This window comes from Anneissia japonica, unplaced genomic scaffold (assembly GCF_011630105.1).
Source record: "Anneissia japonica isolate Jap-2015-1 unplaced genomic scaffold, ASM1163010v1 scaffold1698_len283567_cov170, whole genome shotgun sequence".
Taxonomy (NCBI): domain Eukaryota; kingdom Metazoa; phylum Echinodermata; class Crinoidea; order Comatulida; family Comatulidae; genus Anneissia; species Anneissia japonica.
Genome location: NW_022747456.1, coordinates 113,576 through 131,500, shown reverse-complemented (window position 1 = coordinate 131,500; position 17,925 = coordinate 113,576). Strand labels below are relative to the sequence as shown.

The following is a 17,925-nucleotide window of genomic DNA, read 5'->3' as shown; positions in this document are numbered from 1 at the left end:
GTCATCATCAGGAATGACTAAGCTTTGTATTAGAATTTGAGAATCAAATGGTTGGTCCTCTATTTGGTATAGTAGAAAGTTATGGTATTATGGTTAAAGATTGTTACAAGGTTAAGAGCTTTTTTTCATTCACTATACTGTAGATGTGTATGATTACAAAACTGTAATTTTTAATAATGTTAAAATATTGATTTCTGCCAATCAGTAAGAAATTCCATTATTTTAAGAAATTTAATTTGAAAGATCATTCCATTAAAACCAAAGGGGTAGCAAAAATTAAGGTTATTAAATGGTCATTTTCCCTCTCAGATTATATTTAGTATGATTACCAATCTATAATATTAGATTGAACAGTAGTGTTCATTTATAAATGATAATCTTAAAATATTGATTTTTGGCAATCTGTATAGAATTTCATTATGGAATTTAATTTAAAAGATCATTCCATTAAAGTCATAGGGATAGCAGTCATAACAAAATACATTACTTTACAAATAGCATAAAATTTACAATTTCCGTTCAGCCATTTCATGATGATTTATGTATTATGTTGTTTTCTTTCACAATTTATACTCGCAGGCAATTTTCTTCTAATTATGATATAAAAGTATGATTTTTTTTAAAGCAAATCAACAACAATTTTATTCTAGAACATCTAATATAAATTTATCAAGAGGAACACAATAATTATGAAATGCTAATGACATGGATGGTCCTATCATTTTTTGTATTCACTGCCTAACGCATGGATACGATTGATAATTTGTGAATAATAAATAATACAATTTTGATAACTCATTGTGATAGTGGTATTGAGAAAACAGGTGAAAAACGAGAGGAAATTGAAAACATTTTGTATGTATCGCCAAAAAAAAAACTACTTGAATGATGCCTATGATAACGATCGTGCCTGCTATTGGTCGAATGCATCACATGATCTCCTTTTCATATCTGATACATCCTTTGAGTGTGTATACAACAACCATGTTATCAAATATTGGACATAGTAAAATCTCCATACTCATAATGTTAACTACTTGATGATGAAAATTCAGGTGCATAGAGATCTTAGTATTTTCACTGAACTTTGATGCTCAAGGGAAACAGCCCAAAATATGAAATGAGCTGAATCAAGTGGTTTAAATATTTAATCCTCAAGGTTTTCTTTGAATATAAGATAAGATAAACTTTATTGTCATTCCAAACAAGTGAACTATGACATTACAAATAGAAAAAATTTATTAACTACTAAGATATCAGTAAATACATAAAATACTTTTAAGATTATTTATACGAATAATTTCAAAGTCGATCTTATTTTACATGGCAAAATGATGAGTACGATCTGTAGGTCAAATTTTATCGAAGTCAAATAATTTTTCAATGTTATTTTGGATTTTTAATATAATTTTTTTGTCTGGACAGTAATGGCTTTGTTTTTAGTTATGCTTCCAAAGTTTTTGTTTAGTTGAGAAAAGACTTGAATTTTATTTAGGAACACTTTTGTTAATATTTGAAGATTGTTTTTTAATTATTTTATTCATGAGACAATGCCTATTGTAAAAGGTTTATAAACAATATGAAATATTGAAATAAATATTGTACATTAAGTTGGCAGAGTTTTTGTGTTTCTATAATAATTTCCCTATTCTGTCAGGTAATACTTCAATTTTTACAATGGTTTCAACATATTTTTTATATCTTTCGCAGAATGTTTGATGTCGGAGGTCAACGGTCAGAGCGAAAGAAATGGATCCACTGTTTTGAAGGTGTCACCGCAATTATATTCTGCGTCGCCCTCAGCGCTTATGACCTTGTTTTGGCGGAAGATGAGGAAATGGTAAGTCCAACAATCAACCACCACTCAATGTCTACATCCCATTTTAGATATTCATTGTGTACAAGACACAGTAAGACATGTTTACATAATACATCAGTTTTATGAATAGTTCATTTTATGAACAAACTTCCCTCATGGTTATGTCATCATTAACAAAATAGTAACTAAGCTTTGTACAGTATATCAAATTTACTTTGACAAAAAGTTGTTGTATTTCCATATATAGTCATAATGTGCATATCTGGTCATAATGTGATGTCATGACTTTTTTTTTGTGAAAGAAAGCTGAGCGTTTGGCTAACTGGGATGGTTCCTGCCTCTTGCACGCCAGGGCCCGGGTTCAATACCCGGCTTTGTGTCGAGGATTGAATTTGGGTCTTTTATAACAACAGAAAACCGCTCAGCTCCTCGAATAACCCTCTCAAGAGAGTTAGGCGAGTTAAGGACCATGTTTGTATCTGTTAGTATCCGTTTGATGTCTGTTTTAAGGGGAAGGCTAATTATTAGCCACTATTCAAACCGATTATGTGGCTATCTTGCCTCCCCCTGTTGTATACTCCCATAAAAAATTAAAAAAAATTTTAAGGAAAAAAAAAACAAAAATAAAATTTGATAGGCTGGATAGATGAAGCTATGCATATTAGTTTATACATTTTTATTTTTTCAAGGCCCTTAATTTTTCATGATTTTCACAGTCTTGTACACTAGTACCTCACGTAGGCTATACATAGTTTCTATTGTTTTATCATTTAAACGAGTCGGCTAAAGCCTCATTTACACTAGACACGATTACGACAATTACTAGATGCAGATGCGCGCAGTGTTGAAGAATACAAACTAACATGATATGATATGTCGTTGTCGTATCATAATCGTGTCTAGTGTAAATGTGGTTTAACAGTGCGTATCAGTGTTAGACGTTTGAGTTTAGGGGTCAGCTAATACGCAGGGTCGGTTTATGATAAGTACTTGCGATGGTAACTATGGTAATTACTAGTTCACTGGCAAAGTAGCAAAATGTGGCTTATCTAATGAGAAGAGCGAAGATGAGAATCTATACCTCGAGGGAATCGTGTGTTTATCAACAACTTTGAAGCGTTACATAAACATTTTTTTTTACTGACAGAATCAGGTCAAGGTCAACCACATTACTTTATTATGTTTCATTTCATTTATTCGTCCCAAAATATTAAAATTGACAATAAAAACAATATGAGGCAGGACACCCCAAAAGTGAACTTAATCACTGTCGAGTGGGGGGTCTCCTTCACAAGAAACAACCAAATGCTTTAATATACATTTTTTTAAACATATTTTTATTCATTGTTTTACTTTCATTTTTATAACTTTACAAAATTATAAGTTTCATAGTTCCTCTGGTATAAAGAACCCACACACTTTGAACACAAAATTTGGCCAATTTTTAGAGGTGGGCTTACATATATATAGGGAATTTTCTTTTTAATAAATTGGCAACTTTTTGGCACTGTAGGCCTAATTCAAAGCCAATATGTTTTTTTCTGAGAATATTTGAAGAAGTTGTATCTTGGGTTTTTGCTAGCGAAAAGACTGATACATAAAATTGGACAAAAATTATGGGATATGATCCAAGGTTGGCTTAGAGTATACCCAAGATATTCAATTCTTTATTCTACAAAATCATAAAATAATATAATAATATAAATACATTGAAATAATGAGAACTGATGATTGAAATTATGATGACAAAAATTCCATAAATAAAACTGACGATACACTGGGCTTGGGCCACTAGGACTATAGAATCCAAAGCTGAAAAGGCCAGTGGATTTTCAGCCTGTTTGTATTCTGTTGCAACAGCTAACTTCCCTAAATTTAATAGTTTAAAGGCGAAGAGTTTTTATACATTTCTCAGCAAATTCGCGTTGAACCTAAGACAGGACTTTTTTATATCTTATTTAGCAAACCCTACGCCTGCCAAAAATAATGATTCCAAATAAAAATAAAATTTTATTTTTGGTCAGTTAGCACACCCAATGCCATGACAAAGTTTAAATTTCAGAAAAAAATGAGTTATTCTTTATTTTTATAACGCCCGTTGCATTGTCTCAAAAAATAAGATGTATAATTTCTTCATAATTATATAAACTTAAAGTATTTACTACACTCTTACAATCTTTCAGCAATACAATTTAATTTTTTTTTATTCCTCCATCTAGATGTTTTTGGCTAAACCATTTGCTAAATAAAAAAACAATTTTAATTTTATTAATTATTTTTATATGTTCCGCCATCTGACAATCTTTCAAAAAAATAAGTTTGCGAAACAAGGTATAAAAAAGAAGTCTCACCTAACTGTTTCTAGTTTCAAATGCTTATAAAATGCAAATTCAGACCAATTGCATTAAGAAAAATGGTTTGATTACCATGTGGATTTTTGACTACAAGTAGGTACATGCTCTTTGCATGTATTAATGACCAAAGTACAGGGTAGGAAAATACTACAAAAACTTAAGGTATTACAGGATAAAAAAGAGAGAAGAAAAGGAGAAAAAAATCAGAAAAGTAACAATGGCTTTTCTGCTTTTACTCTCTCCTGAAAGTGGTAAATGCAAGAAATTGTTACTATGGATGTGCCTATTGTAATTTTAGCTAGCTAGGAATACATGGGTGTATGCAAGGGGTGGGGGTCGGGAATGTCGTACTACCCCCTCTCTCCCCCCCCCAAAAAAAAATTTCTAAGGTCCATATTTTTTCCAAAGACATTTTTTTCTAGGGCCTTTTCACAATGACATAAATGAAAAAGCATTGATGAGGTACCAGCAATTAGTCCAAAGACCTAGCCAATTGTGTGACGTAATCTATTTCAATTCCAGCAATTGTGAAACTGAGCCTGCCATCCGCTTCAAGCTGGTGGCACTGTAATCGATTTTCCTGTTGCCCACTGAAAAGGTCCAAAAAATTATGATCACGACCCACCCAGAATAAATCCTGGATACACCCCTGGAATACAAATATTTTTAATTTTATCGAGGACACAGCATCTGCGCAAAGCAAATATTCAGAACACTCATCAAGTTAGGATCCATGCAATTAGCAAACGTGTGTCTAAATACATAAATGCCAACCTTAATTGATTTGTTTATATTAATTTCATTCTTAATTGTTAATGTATCTGTTCAACCCTTGAAATCCGGTTTTGTCTGTTTCACTAATCACAAAGTCAGACACAGACATAGACGTTGCAATCAAAGCTTAAATCTGAACATTTGAGTACCTGTCTCCTGTTGGCATTTCGGCCTGACTGCAGACTATGGGGATTCGTTGCTCCTGTCCCTCAAGTATTTTTTTGCATTCCCAGCATAAGATGGTATCCATTTAAACATTTGCTAGAGATGCAGATATGTAAATTACCAAACTTCATTCTTGTACTGTAGTGTAGAGCCAAGACGTTTGTGTTTCTTAAACCGAGAACGTACTTTATTCTTCACTGAATTCCTATAGGTCATAGGTCATCTTTAAAAAGCACATTACCTTAACAAGATCATTATAACTATAGCAATCAACAACAAAGCAATTTTTTTTTTTTTTTGGATTAGTCATCGTTTGTTACTTCCAGGTAAAAAACAATGATGGTATCTAAAATACATTACAATGAACAATAACAATCAGTAGTCTATAAAGTAAGATCACACCCTTTTATTAAAAAATGTGTGAAAATGCTTCCTTGTTGGTATGTTGTTAGCGTCAATATTGCAAGCTCATTGTAGCGAATGTTATAAAAATTATATCTAATTATATATAGCTTTTATCCATTGTTTATTTTCCATGTTTATGCAGTACATTTGCAAGACCATATTATTTCAGATTTTTTTATCAAAAGCAGGCATTTAAAGTTAATTTTCAAAACAGAAACAGATTATAAGCCAACAGAAGCTATATAAATTCAAAGGTTTACAAATAGATCAAGACTACAAAATACAAATTTAGAAATTATAGTTAAAACCTAACATTAACATGTAATTGTTCTATGCATCAATCCAACACAGTAATAATAATATATACAATAAAATTTGCATAAAAAGATTACATAAATGCAAAGTGAAGTAATATTTAAATGTGAACATGATAAAAGATGTATAAGAAATACAAAACATAACATTGAATTAGAAATAGAATTCTTGTAGTCATTTCATAACAAAGTTTTTATGGAATGAAACCGGAGTTGTAATTAAATACATTAAAATCTAAAGTAAAATTGTTTTTGTTTTTTTTTTGTGTGTGTGTCTGTGTGAAGGACATAGAAGCCTTCTGTGTTATGTGCTAGTGTAAAGTTTATTTGACAAATTTGTGTGATGCTCAATATGGGCATGGGAAAGGACAAAAACCACCCTGGACAATAGCCACCTGTACAAGGACTACCCACAGAAGAATATACCATTGTTAAAGTGGGCAGTGGAGACAATGTTGGGTGGGCTTGTTTTTTTTTATTTCTTTTTTTGTTGTTTTTTTATGCTGTGCAATAAAATTATGTTATATTGTGTTATAGATTAAATTACATAGCATTGTCATATTTTGAGGTCACAAAAATGGGTGTGTAAATGACATATTATGATGTCATATTATACCCAAATATGGGCAGATCACATTTATTTGTCACATAAGATATGATAAAGTAGACGGTGTTTTTTGATTCAAGGTACTGTAATTAAACACAACACAAATTAAAGTTTTAGATTGACATTATTAATACACCAAGTCTCTAGTGGCTGATAAAATCTAAAAATTAATTAGTTTATCTCAATGATTAGTTAAAGCCTAGTTTCCTAAAAATTGCTACACTTTCGCTACAGTGTTTTCAGTGCAGTCGTTGTACCGCGTAGCAATCCCCAATACAATTTGAACAACCAATCAGCATCGCCAAAAGCTGTTAGTGATATTATAGAAACCAAGCTTATACTGTATATAATAATTTGTGTAATGTTGATGTATACTATAGTATAATTTTATATCGATTTCATTATCAAATTATCAGTAAATTATTAATACACCAGGTCTCTTGTGGGTAATAGCCTCCACAATTTTATTAGCTTATCTAAATGATCAGATCAGTGTCTGCAATGCGAGACCTGGGCCGACTCATCTTCATATCTGAACATACCTGTACACCGAACTAAGGTCGCCGTGATAGCGGTCAAATTTGACATCTACTATATTAACATTTCCCAGTGCAAAGGAGGAAGTGTGAACGTTCGCAGTGCGACCCTGAGTGAACTAAAATAAAGAGTGAATGGAACGACCATCTTGAGGCGGTCCGGTCCTAGGCCGATATAATAAGTGTGATTGGTCTCTGACAGAATTGAAATGTAATTACAGTAAGGCGTTCTCATGAAATAAGAGGATCAACAGGTCGATGAAAACAATCAACAAGAATCTGGATTTAAATTAATGCTTATAATACTATTGTTCCCCTTGCATGGGTTTCTGTCTGAAAGGGTTAATACACCAATATGCCGGCTTACTTTAGGCCACCTTGTACCCTAGTGATATTGCCGTAACTGTTACTGGCTTGCTCTGTCTGAAAGGGTCTACTCGATATTGCAGCAGTCGAGACATCATGTCCATTTATGCATTAACAAACAAGGTTGAAATTGAAAAGAATTGCGCGATGGTATTTAATGTTACGCCATTCTATAGGATCCTTTCAGATAATATTGCGGAAACAAAGACGCTGCGTGAAAGGGCATATGTCGGTTATTATGCTGGCATGCTTACCGCAATATTGCGTTAACGTCTATCTAAAAGGGGCTTTAGTTCTAAAATTTAATCAAAAAGCATCTTGATCAAAAGCAAAATTATGTAACTTTAACAATTTGGCAATTTTTAACTTTAAACCATTTTTGTAGCATTAATTTGAAAAAAAAATTTAAATGGACAAACTTTAAAAATATTTTTTGAAACCAAAAGCCCTTAAATTAAATACAAATTAATAATAGAGATCAAAGAATCAAGAAACCTTGTTCTAAAATGTAGGTAAATTAATTGTGGTAAGGGATGTTGTCATGCAAGAGTTGAATGTTGAATGGTTTGAGTTTGTTATTGTTACAAGACAGATAATAAAATTAAATTCAACAGAAGTTAGAGTATTAAGTAATAATATTATTTGTCATTGTTAATAATCCTATATCAATAAATAGTGAAGTGATTTACATAAACGAAAAAGATAATCTATTGCATAATGACCTGATATCTAGCAAACTTTATATGTTTTACTGTTTTTATCATTATGAATTCGGTGACTTCAACATAATTAATGCAGATCCATGCAAATGCTTCATATGCAGCAAAGCTTTTTGAGATTATCCAGGTAAAAATTTTAAGAATGATCACCGAAGGATGAAGAAATGGATTTGAAAAATATAAGCTAAGTGAATTTAAAATTAACTAATCCTAGAAGAGTGTAATGATGCATTGGACATTATGCGGCATCGGGATCTCTAGTACTTGAGATAACGCAAAGACGGAAAACCATATCTCATAAAGCAATGAATGCCAAGCCAGTCAGTGAGTTGCACTACATCGCATAATGTATGTACCGCGATTACGTGCATATTGTGTTGTAGAATATCAACACGTTTTTCTATCTATTATCACATCTACAGTGTCGTCTTCCAATGAATTCATAATTATTCTGTGAACTGCCAGTTTGTTCCTGAACCACAACAGCCTTCAAGGCATATTGATCGAAATAATGGCCTCCATTGTGGGCATGGCATTGATTTTACTGTGTCTGAAATTCTTGAAACATTTGCATACATTTCTTTTTTTTACGTAATATATTACATACAAGGAATATAAATTTATGCATTTTTGCACTCGTTTATGTGGTTTGTATGCTTCGATGTTTGTACTGTCATGTATAATGTGTTGAAGGGATTTGATTGGTCAATCTGAATTTAGTGTCAAAGGTTATGATTTATCTTGTCTGTTATTGTGAAACATCAAATATTGTGATACAAGCAAAATGTACAGTCAAGTTAGATTATATTGAGAGTGTATTTTATGCATTCATTTTTGTTATCTATTTGTTTATTCTGTATGAATAAGTCATCTATAAATATAGAATTTTAAATATTGTTAGTTTTTCTTGAATAACCAAACAAAATAAAACTTGACAATTTTGTCTGCCAGAAATTAAAATGAATATAAATATGATTATGGAAATTAAAACACATTTAATATCTAACCATAACAGAAAGTATTTTAGGAATTGATAGGTGTTTTTTATATTATTTTAATTTATTATGTCTTAATTTTAACAACTAGTGTTATAAAATTAATTTAGGTTTGTTTTATTCACATCAAAAATATAAACATAAACATAAAATTAGTCATTTGCAGCAACAACTGAATTAAGAGCAAAGTTAGTAAACTATTGGCTAAAAATATCATACAATTGAGGTGATGAATAAAATATTTACACATTGAAAATTGCATTACGTTACTAAAAGAATAAAAATGCATTTACTGAAATAAAATGCATTACTAATATTAAAAAATTATTTTTTAAAAATCACATCATAAATACTCAATATAAAAATAGAATTGTATTCTACAAGTATAATATAAAATTTGCTAAAAATCTTGGTTTATTTAATTTTTAATTTATTTTGAATTTTAAAAAGTTGGTGTGTACTTAAATACACTTAAAAACAATTAAATAAATAATTAGTAAAATAATAATTTAGTAAACCATAAAACTTGAATAGAAGCCTGTGAGCTTAATCTCGAGAAGAAGCCCATGGATTCTTTTCAAGATAGAATGGGCTTCTTTTCGAGATAGTACAGTGCATACATACACAACATGAATTTAAAAAGAAAAACTAACTAAATTTAAGACTATAATATAATAGATTTAAACATTTAAACGTCATACCATATAAAATATACTACAGCATACATTGATTATTGTAATAATAATAATTGATAAAAAGATAATTTTAAAAACAGGTACACAATAATAATAATAGTTTTCTAGTAAAAATAAATAACCGACCAGTAAAAATTGTGTATTGGTTTAAAAGAAATACCACAAAATTATTATTAGGCCTAGGTAGCATGTCGGCCTACCTTTCAATAAAATAATAAACATAATTTACTCTGGGCCTAGGCTACGTTGTGTTTTTTAAGTGCTTTTTAAGTCTTTGAACCCCACCCAAATGGGCATAAGCTTCAGCCTGTGAACACGGCTGGCTTTATAATAGACAGATTTACCAGTGAAATATGTTTCAATTGGGAGAACACTGTATTTAGTAGTAACATGAGGAGAGAACGAAGTACATAAAGGAGGCCAGAAATACAAACAAATAAAACAATAATGGTGGGCCCTATGGAAAAATAATGAATGGTACCAGCTGTGAATTCAAATCCTGAAAACAAAAGAAAACGTGTATGAATCAGGTGCGAGAGAGAGATTAAATTCAGGCATAAAATCTGGAACAAAAGAATATTTATAAAACTATGGTATAAAAGGGAGAAAATGACTCTTAATTAAAATAAATATATTATTAAACTACAGAAAATTTAAAGTTCTGCAAAATAAAATAAATAAATGGCACTTTATAACTTGCAACTTGAATTGGTCAGTAAATTATATAAGATTGATTGGTTACTAGATGTATTTGATTGATTATAATGACCCTGGGTTAAAAGGACATATTTTGAGGTCAGTTTATCAAATTAATGTACATTTCTCCATGGAAATATAAATGAGATATACTGATTTATCTATAAAATGATATGGGTCCTTAACAAGGTATTTATTATCTATAATAAAAACTTCAAAAAAAAAAAATTTAATGCTTTGAATTTCTGAGAAAGAATAATTTTATTGACCACAAATAGCAAATAATCAGCATAATCCTAGTCTACTGAAATGTAATTAAATTGATTAACTACCAGTCATTTTTTTGACAAATCAATTAATTTTTTTAATCAGCAAAAAAATTTTTTTTTTTCATTTTCAAATTAGAAGGTAATAGCTCTATTGTTTATAAACATTTTTTTTTATTATTTCAACCATGGAGGTATAAACTCCATGTTTCAACTTACTTTTAGCTCAACTCATCAGTACATTTTTATATCTTTAATTAACCAGTGTCATTATTTTTTTTAATTTTTCTATCTATATTCCATTGTACATGGAAAAAATTAATAATAAATAACTCTACATTATATATTATAATTTCAAGGTCATTTTCAATTCAAATGATGAGTTGAATATTTTATCAGATTTTATAGAGTCGACAGCCACACCTACCTTTGTTCAAACATCAACAATATTAAATTGCATTCATAATTACCATACTGAACAATACCATTTTGCTGATATACTTTTGATAAAAATCTAAAATTTATGTATAGGCCTAAATAGAATTTGTTTTTTGTTTTGAAGTCTGTGAGTGCCATTTCTGGCCATCTACAGGTGCCATAATCATATATTCTCTTACCCTGTCTCTTATACACATCTAGATGTGTATAAGAGACAGGCTTTATATAGCTGATATAATAATTTATGCTTCTCATGTGATTGAAATTTAGAAAACCTATCTATCGTTGGTCACAATTGTTTGCCCGAACAATTACTCGTACTTCATTGTGTAAATGACAGTTGCCATGGATGATAGGTAAATTATATGTACTAATTACAATTATTGTCAATTGTGGTGTGGTTGATATGAATCATTTATGTTCTGTTTCAAAGTATAGCACCTTACCACCAACTGGACCAGAATTAGAGTTCATATCGAAAATAATACATTATTTTAAGCTGAAATAGTTTCATCTGGTTTCTGTAAACCATTAGGTACTGTTTAATGGTTTACCTATTATAATTTTTCCATGTTCATATATTATTTTATTTTTACTACAATAATGTAAATTTTGTCACTAAATAGGGAATTTTACAAATTTAAATGAAATGCCTGTGATATTATAATGGTCAAAAAATAGGCAATTACAAGTAAAATTTTACCTAAAATGATGGGAAAACTTAATAGTCATATAGACTCCAGAGGGAAAAATTGTTTTGATATGTTGTAGAACTGATTTTTCTAAGACAGGAAAAAGTTGTTTGACGAAAAACTGGGGAACAGTGAATGAGATACAGAAAAAATATTCAGGTTGCAGCAAATAAGGAAGCATGCAGTGTTGCTTATATTTTATGATTGCACGTCTTACATCCCAGAATCTGAAGCCCCCTTCAGACAGATCTGCAATACCGCAATAGAGCGGTAAGCAGGGCGGCATGGGTTTCTGTCTGAAAGGGTCGATACACCAATATGCCGGCTTACTCTAGGCCACCTTGCACCTTAGTAATATCGCTGCAATATTGTGGTAACGGTTCCTGGCTTGCTCTGTCTGAAAGTGTCTACTCGATATTGCGACAATCAAGTCGGCGTGTGCATTTATGCATAAACAAACAAGGTTAAAGTGACATGAATTACGCGGTAGTATTTAAACCGCCAATATTACGCCATTCTATAGGACACTTTCAGACAGGAAAGCCTAAGATTACCGCAATATTAAATATATAAAATTATATTATATTATAAAATAATAACAAAGGCGCTATGTGAAAGGGTGTAGACCAATTATTATTATGCCGGCATGCTTACCACAATATTTCGGCAATGTCTATCAGAAAGGGGCTTGAGACAGACAACCAAGGGTGAATACATACTATACATTTAATAATTTGTTAATATTTGTCGTATAAAGACAAAGACCTTTCTCAGTGTCGGAATTCTTAGTTTTGCCTGCCCTTTGTCTAGCTGGCTAAAAACGGAGCCAAATCTAAGGATAATCTTCCAAATAATACCATTTTACGGGTTTTCAAATATTCTCAAAATCTTATTTCCCCCCGCATTTATGTTGCATTCAGTATAGTAGCTTCGTTTCACTAGTAAATTGGCGTGTTATGGACGATCTGCACGTAAGGTGAACATGATTTAAAAATAAAAAATTGTGTATGTGTTGCAATGATGTGTACAAGACAACTCCCTGTTATTTTATCATAATTTGCTCTATTTTAAGTCTTAAGTTTTAAGTTTCAAAATTGCCAAATAAAAGAGCTCAATCACCAAGCGCATAAAGGCATTTTTTTTTTTTAATGATGTGCTATATAAGTTCAACTATTATTATTATTATTATATATGCTGTGGTTAATTATTCAAAGTAATTTTCTGAATATGATTAATATAGGCATTGGTAAATATCAATGACATGCTTAGCAACCATTGTCCTTTGCTCTTTCGCACAAAACATTAGTATACCTTCTGGTATTAGGCCAATAAAAAAAAAATACTAGTTTCTTCGTGCATCCATACTCTGCCTCGCCACATTTATATATATTTTTTTTTTTTTTTTTTTTTTTAATTTATTTTACAAAATGTACGAAAATCTGGCTAACTCGCATCAGCAAAATTCCTATCTCAATCGTTCGTGGTTGGAGATACCATATGGTATGAATCATGTCTAGTGCTTCTTTTACCATATTTGCTTTCAATGTTTCTACAGTACTTGGTAAAAGTGAGAAATTAGTTAACTGTTTCCCATCGACCATCTTGGATTCGCCATTATAGTATTTTCTTGAATTATTAATCATTTTAACATTTATGCTGTGAAATGTTGGGTAGCTTCCTTTCAACCTCTGTACATTGGCCTAAAATACTTCTGGTTTAATAATTAAAAATTTCAACATTAACCTCTGAAATTAATTATTTGGAGTACTATTGAATAGCTTAGTGGTTAAGTCACTTGCTTTCTAATCCCAGGGTCCGGGGTTCAATTCCTGTCAGTGTTGCAGGATTTTTTTGCACAACCAAATTAACTTCAAATAATTGCACAATAAGATTATCAAACTAAATTTCTATCTACCATTTATCAAACTTATAATACACAAGTCTACTAATTTTCTTATATAAACTCAGACAATAATAAAGTAACTATTATTAGGGAACTTAGATACTTTCAAAGCATAAGAAAAATATTTTAAATTATCACGATTCCATAGGTGTAGCATACACACACTCTTATCCACTCTTATAATCTTATAATAAAAGAGCTTATACCTGGCAATTCCTCTTATTTAAAAAACTTTTTAGCAATGCATGGCTAATTTAAGCCAAAATTAAATTTTTCCTTTTTTTTTTTTCTGAGAGTATTTTGATAAGTCATCTAAGCTATTCAGTAAATCATTCCATGGTCTTTTGCCTAACGGAAAAGCTTGTAAGTAAAATTGGGCGTAAAGTAGCAGATGGGCTAATAACCGAGATGGGCGTAGTGTACATATTTTTCCTTTATGTTCGCACAAATTTTTTGTAGGAAGTGACTTGCTCATTATAAACAGTACTTCAACATATGTGAAGTCGAACCCAAATAAGCATCGAAAAACTGTTTGACTTAAATATAATTTGATTTACAGATTGTTAATTAATGGAAAACACAACAATTTGGCGTGTAAAATAAGATCGCATTAAAAATTATTTTATAAAGGACTTTGGAATCCCAACAATTTTTCCATGTTCATATATTATTTTATTTTTACTACAATAATGTAAATTTTGTTACTAAATAGGGAATTTTACAAATTTAAATGACATGCCTGTGATATTATAATGGTCAAAAAATAGGCAATTACAAGTAAACTTTTGCCTAAAATGATGTGAAAAACTTAAGAGTCACATAGACTCCAGAGGAAAAAATTTGTTTTGATATGTTGTAGAACTGATTTTTCTAAGACAGAAAAAAGTTGTTTGACGAAAAACTGGGGAACAGTGAATGGGAGAGTGATTTTTTAATGTTCAGAAACTTGGGAAAAGGGTGGTTAAGCCTATTCCCTTACCCCTCCCCCACCTAGTTTTTAAATATTCAAAAATATATCTCTCATTCACTATTCCTACAGTGTAGTTTTTTTTTGTCAAACAATTTTTTTCTGGTTTTTAAAAATCAATTCTACAACATACCAAACACTTTTTCTCCTTTAGAGCCTGACTTTAAAATTTGTAGATGAACAAGGCCTCCTTTATTATATATTTTGATACTTAATAGCTTTTTAGATTACATGTCATTATTCTGATAACGCTATATATAGACTAATTGTTCATGATTGTAGAATTCTTGGAATTTAGTAGTACATACTATACTACCAACATGAAGCAAGTAAAGATAACTTTGTTTTACAGTAAAAAAAAATATTCAGGTTGCAGCAAATAAGGAAGCATGCAGTGTTGCTTATATTTTATGATTACACTTCTTACATCCCAGAATCTGAAGCCCCCTTCATACAGAGCTGCAATACCGCAATAATGCGGTAAGCAGGGCGGCATGGGTTTCTGTCTGAAAGGGTCGATACACCAATATGCCGGCTTACTCTAGGCCACCTTGCACCTTAGTAATATCGCTGCAATATTGTGGTAACGGTTCCTGGCTTGCTCTGTCTGAAAGTGTCTACTCGATATTGCGACAATCAAGTCGGCGTGTGCATTTATGCATAAACAAACAAGGTTAAAGTGACATGAATTACGCGGTAGTATTTAAACCGCCAATATTACGCCATTCTATAGGACACTTTCAGACAGGAAAGCCTAAGATTACCGCAATATTAAATATATAAAATTATATTATATTATAAAATAATAACAAAGGCGCTATGTGAAAGGGTGTAGACCAATTATTATTATGCCGGCATGCTTACCACAATATTTCGGCAATGTCTATCAGAAAGGGGCTTGAGACAGACAGCCAAGGGTGAATACATACTATACATTTAATAATTTGTTAATATTTGTCGTATAAAGACAAAGACCTTTCTCAGTGTCGGAATTCTTAGTTTTGCCTGCCCTTTGTCTAGCTGGCTAAAAACGGAGCCAAATCTAAGGATAATCTTCCAAATAATACCATTTTACGGGTTTTCAAATATTCTCAAAATCTTATTTCCCCCCGCATTTATGTTGCATTCAGTATAGTAGCTTCGTTTCACTAGTAAATTGGCGTGTTATGGACGATCTGCACGTAAGGTGAACATGATTTAAAAATAAAAAATTGTGTATGTGTTGCAATGATGTGTACAAGACAACTCCCTGTTATTTTATCATAATTTGCTCTATTTTAAGTCTTAAGTTTTAAGTTTCAAAATTGCCAAATAAAAGAGCTCAATCACCAAGCGCATAAAGGCATTTTTTTTTTTTAATGATGTGCTATATAAGTTCAACTATTATTATTATTATTATATATGCTGTGGTTAATTATTCAAAGTAATTTTCTGAATATGATTAATATAGGCATTGGTAAATATCAATGACATGCTTAGCAACCATTGTCCTTTGCTCTTTCGCACAAAATATTAGTATACCTTCTGGTATTAGGCCAATAAAAAAAAAATACTAGTTTCTTGTATCCTCGTGCATCCATACTCTGCCTCGCCACATTTATATATATATTTTTTTTTTTTTATTTATTTTACAAAATGTACGAAAATCTGGCTAACTCGCATCAGCAAAATTCCTATCTCGATCGTTCGTGGTTGGAGATACCATATGGTATGAATCATGTCTAGTGCTTCTTTTACCGTATTTGCTTTCAATGTTTCTACAGTACTTGGTAAAAGTGAGAAATTAGTTAACTGTTTCCCATTGACCATCTTGGATTCGCCATTATAGTATTTTCTTGAATTATTAATCATTTTAACATTTATGCTGTGAAATGTCGGGTAGCTTCCTTTCAACCTCTGTACATTGGACTAAAATACTTCTGGTTTAATGATTAAAATTTCAACATTAACCTCTGAAATTAATTATTTGGAGTACTATTAAATAGCTTAGTGGTTAAGTCACTTGCTTTTTAATCCCAGGGTCCGGGGTTCAATTCCTGTCAGTGTTGCAGGATTTTTTTGCACAACCAAAATAACTTCAAAGAATTGCACAATAAGATTATCAAACTAAATTTCTATCTACCATTTATCAAACTTATAATACACAAGTCTAAATTATCACGATTCCATAGGTGTTGCATACACACACGCTTATCCACCCCAACCACCCCCCTCCACCATGAACAATTCCTCTTATTAAATTTTTCCTTTTTTTTTTTTTCTGAGAGTATTTTGATAAGTCATCTAAGCTATTCAGTAAATCATTCCATGGGCTTTTGCCTAACGGAAAAGCTTGTAAGTAAAATTGGGCGTAAAGTAGCGGATGGGCTAATAACCGAGATGGGCGTAGTGTACATATTTTTCCTTTATGTTCACACAGATTTTTTGCAGGAAGGCACAGTATAAGATCAACGAAGCAACTCGTTATGTCGCCGTGTTAGTAAGCACTCATTAAATAGTAATTTAGTTGTCATGGATACAGATGAGCCAGGTCTAACTAATAAGTCCAGAAACTCTAAATTTAGAACTTATTAACCTTTGTCTTCTTCCACAAATCATTAAAACAAACAAGTTTACATAATGAGATATTTTACTTTTTACTGTGTAAAAATCAATTTAATTACAGTAGTGGCTATTGTTACACCATTTTAAAACAAATTTTTAAATCTTACACGATGTTATTTTCCTATCCAGTCCACATACAGTAATATTCAATCCGGATTATAGGAATCCATTTAAGACTTTACAGACAATAGCCAGAGCCTTGCTCATTATAAACAGTACTTCAACATATGTTTAGAATAACCAATAGGAAACCATTTTTATTCATATTTAAATTTTGAGATAAACAATCCAAGATGGTGGTACATATTTATTATAAAAAGTAAATAATTGAGTTTTTTTTTCACTGCAGACATGATGGTACAGCAACATAAAATAATAGAAAAATAAATAAAGTGGTAGGGATTTATTTAGGCCTATGTGTTTTCTTATTGTACAGGCCAGGTCTATATTAGGCTAGGCCTATATAAATGATTGGCAATTACAAACTTATTATTGTTCAAAGAACAATATTGAGAAATCAGCCTTCAAATTTAATGACTTCGGGCATTTCTCAGGCAGAAACCATCACCAAATTGTTAAAAATTGCTGTTATAACATAGAAAATGGAAAA

The 17,925-nt window shown here is 31.1% G+C and overlaps 1 protein-coding gene across 1 annotated transcript in view; it reads left to right on the top strand.

The window, feature by feature from the left end:
- The window catches only part of LOC117120488 (guanine nucleotide-binding protein G(i) subunit alpha), a 64,417-nt gene that overhangs the window by 35,638 nt on the left and 10,854 nt on the right, over positions 1-17,925 (top strand). Inside the window, exon 6 of the mRNA XM_033265504.1 lies at positions 1,711-1,840. Within this exon, the coding sequence (XP_033121395.1) occupies positions 1,711-1,840 (130 nt within the window). The remainder of the gene's footprint in view (positions 1-1,710; positions 1,841-17,925) is intronic.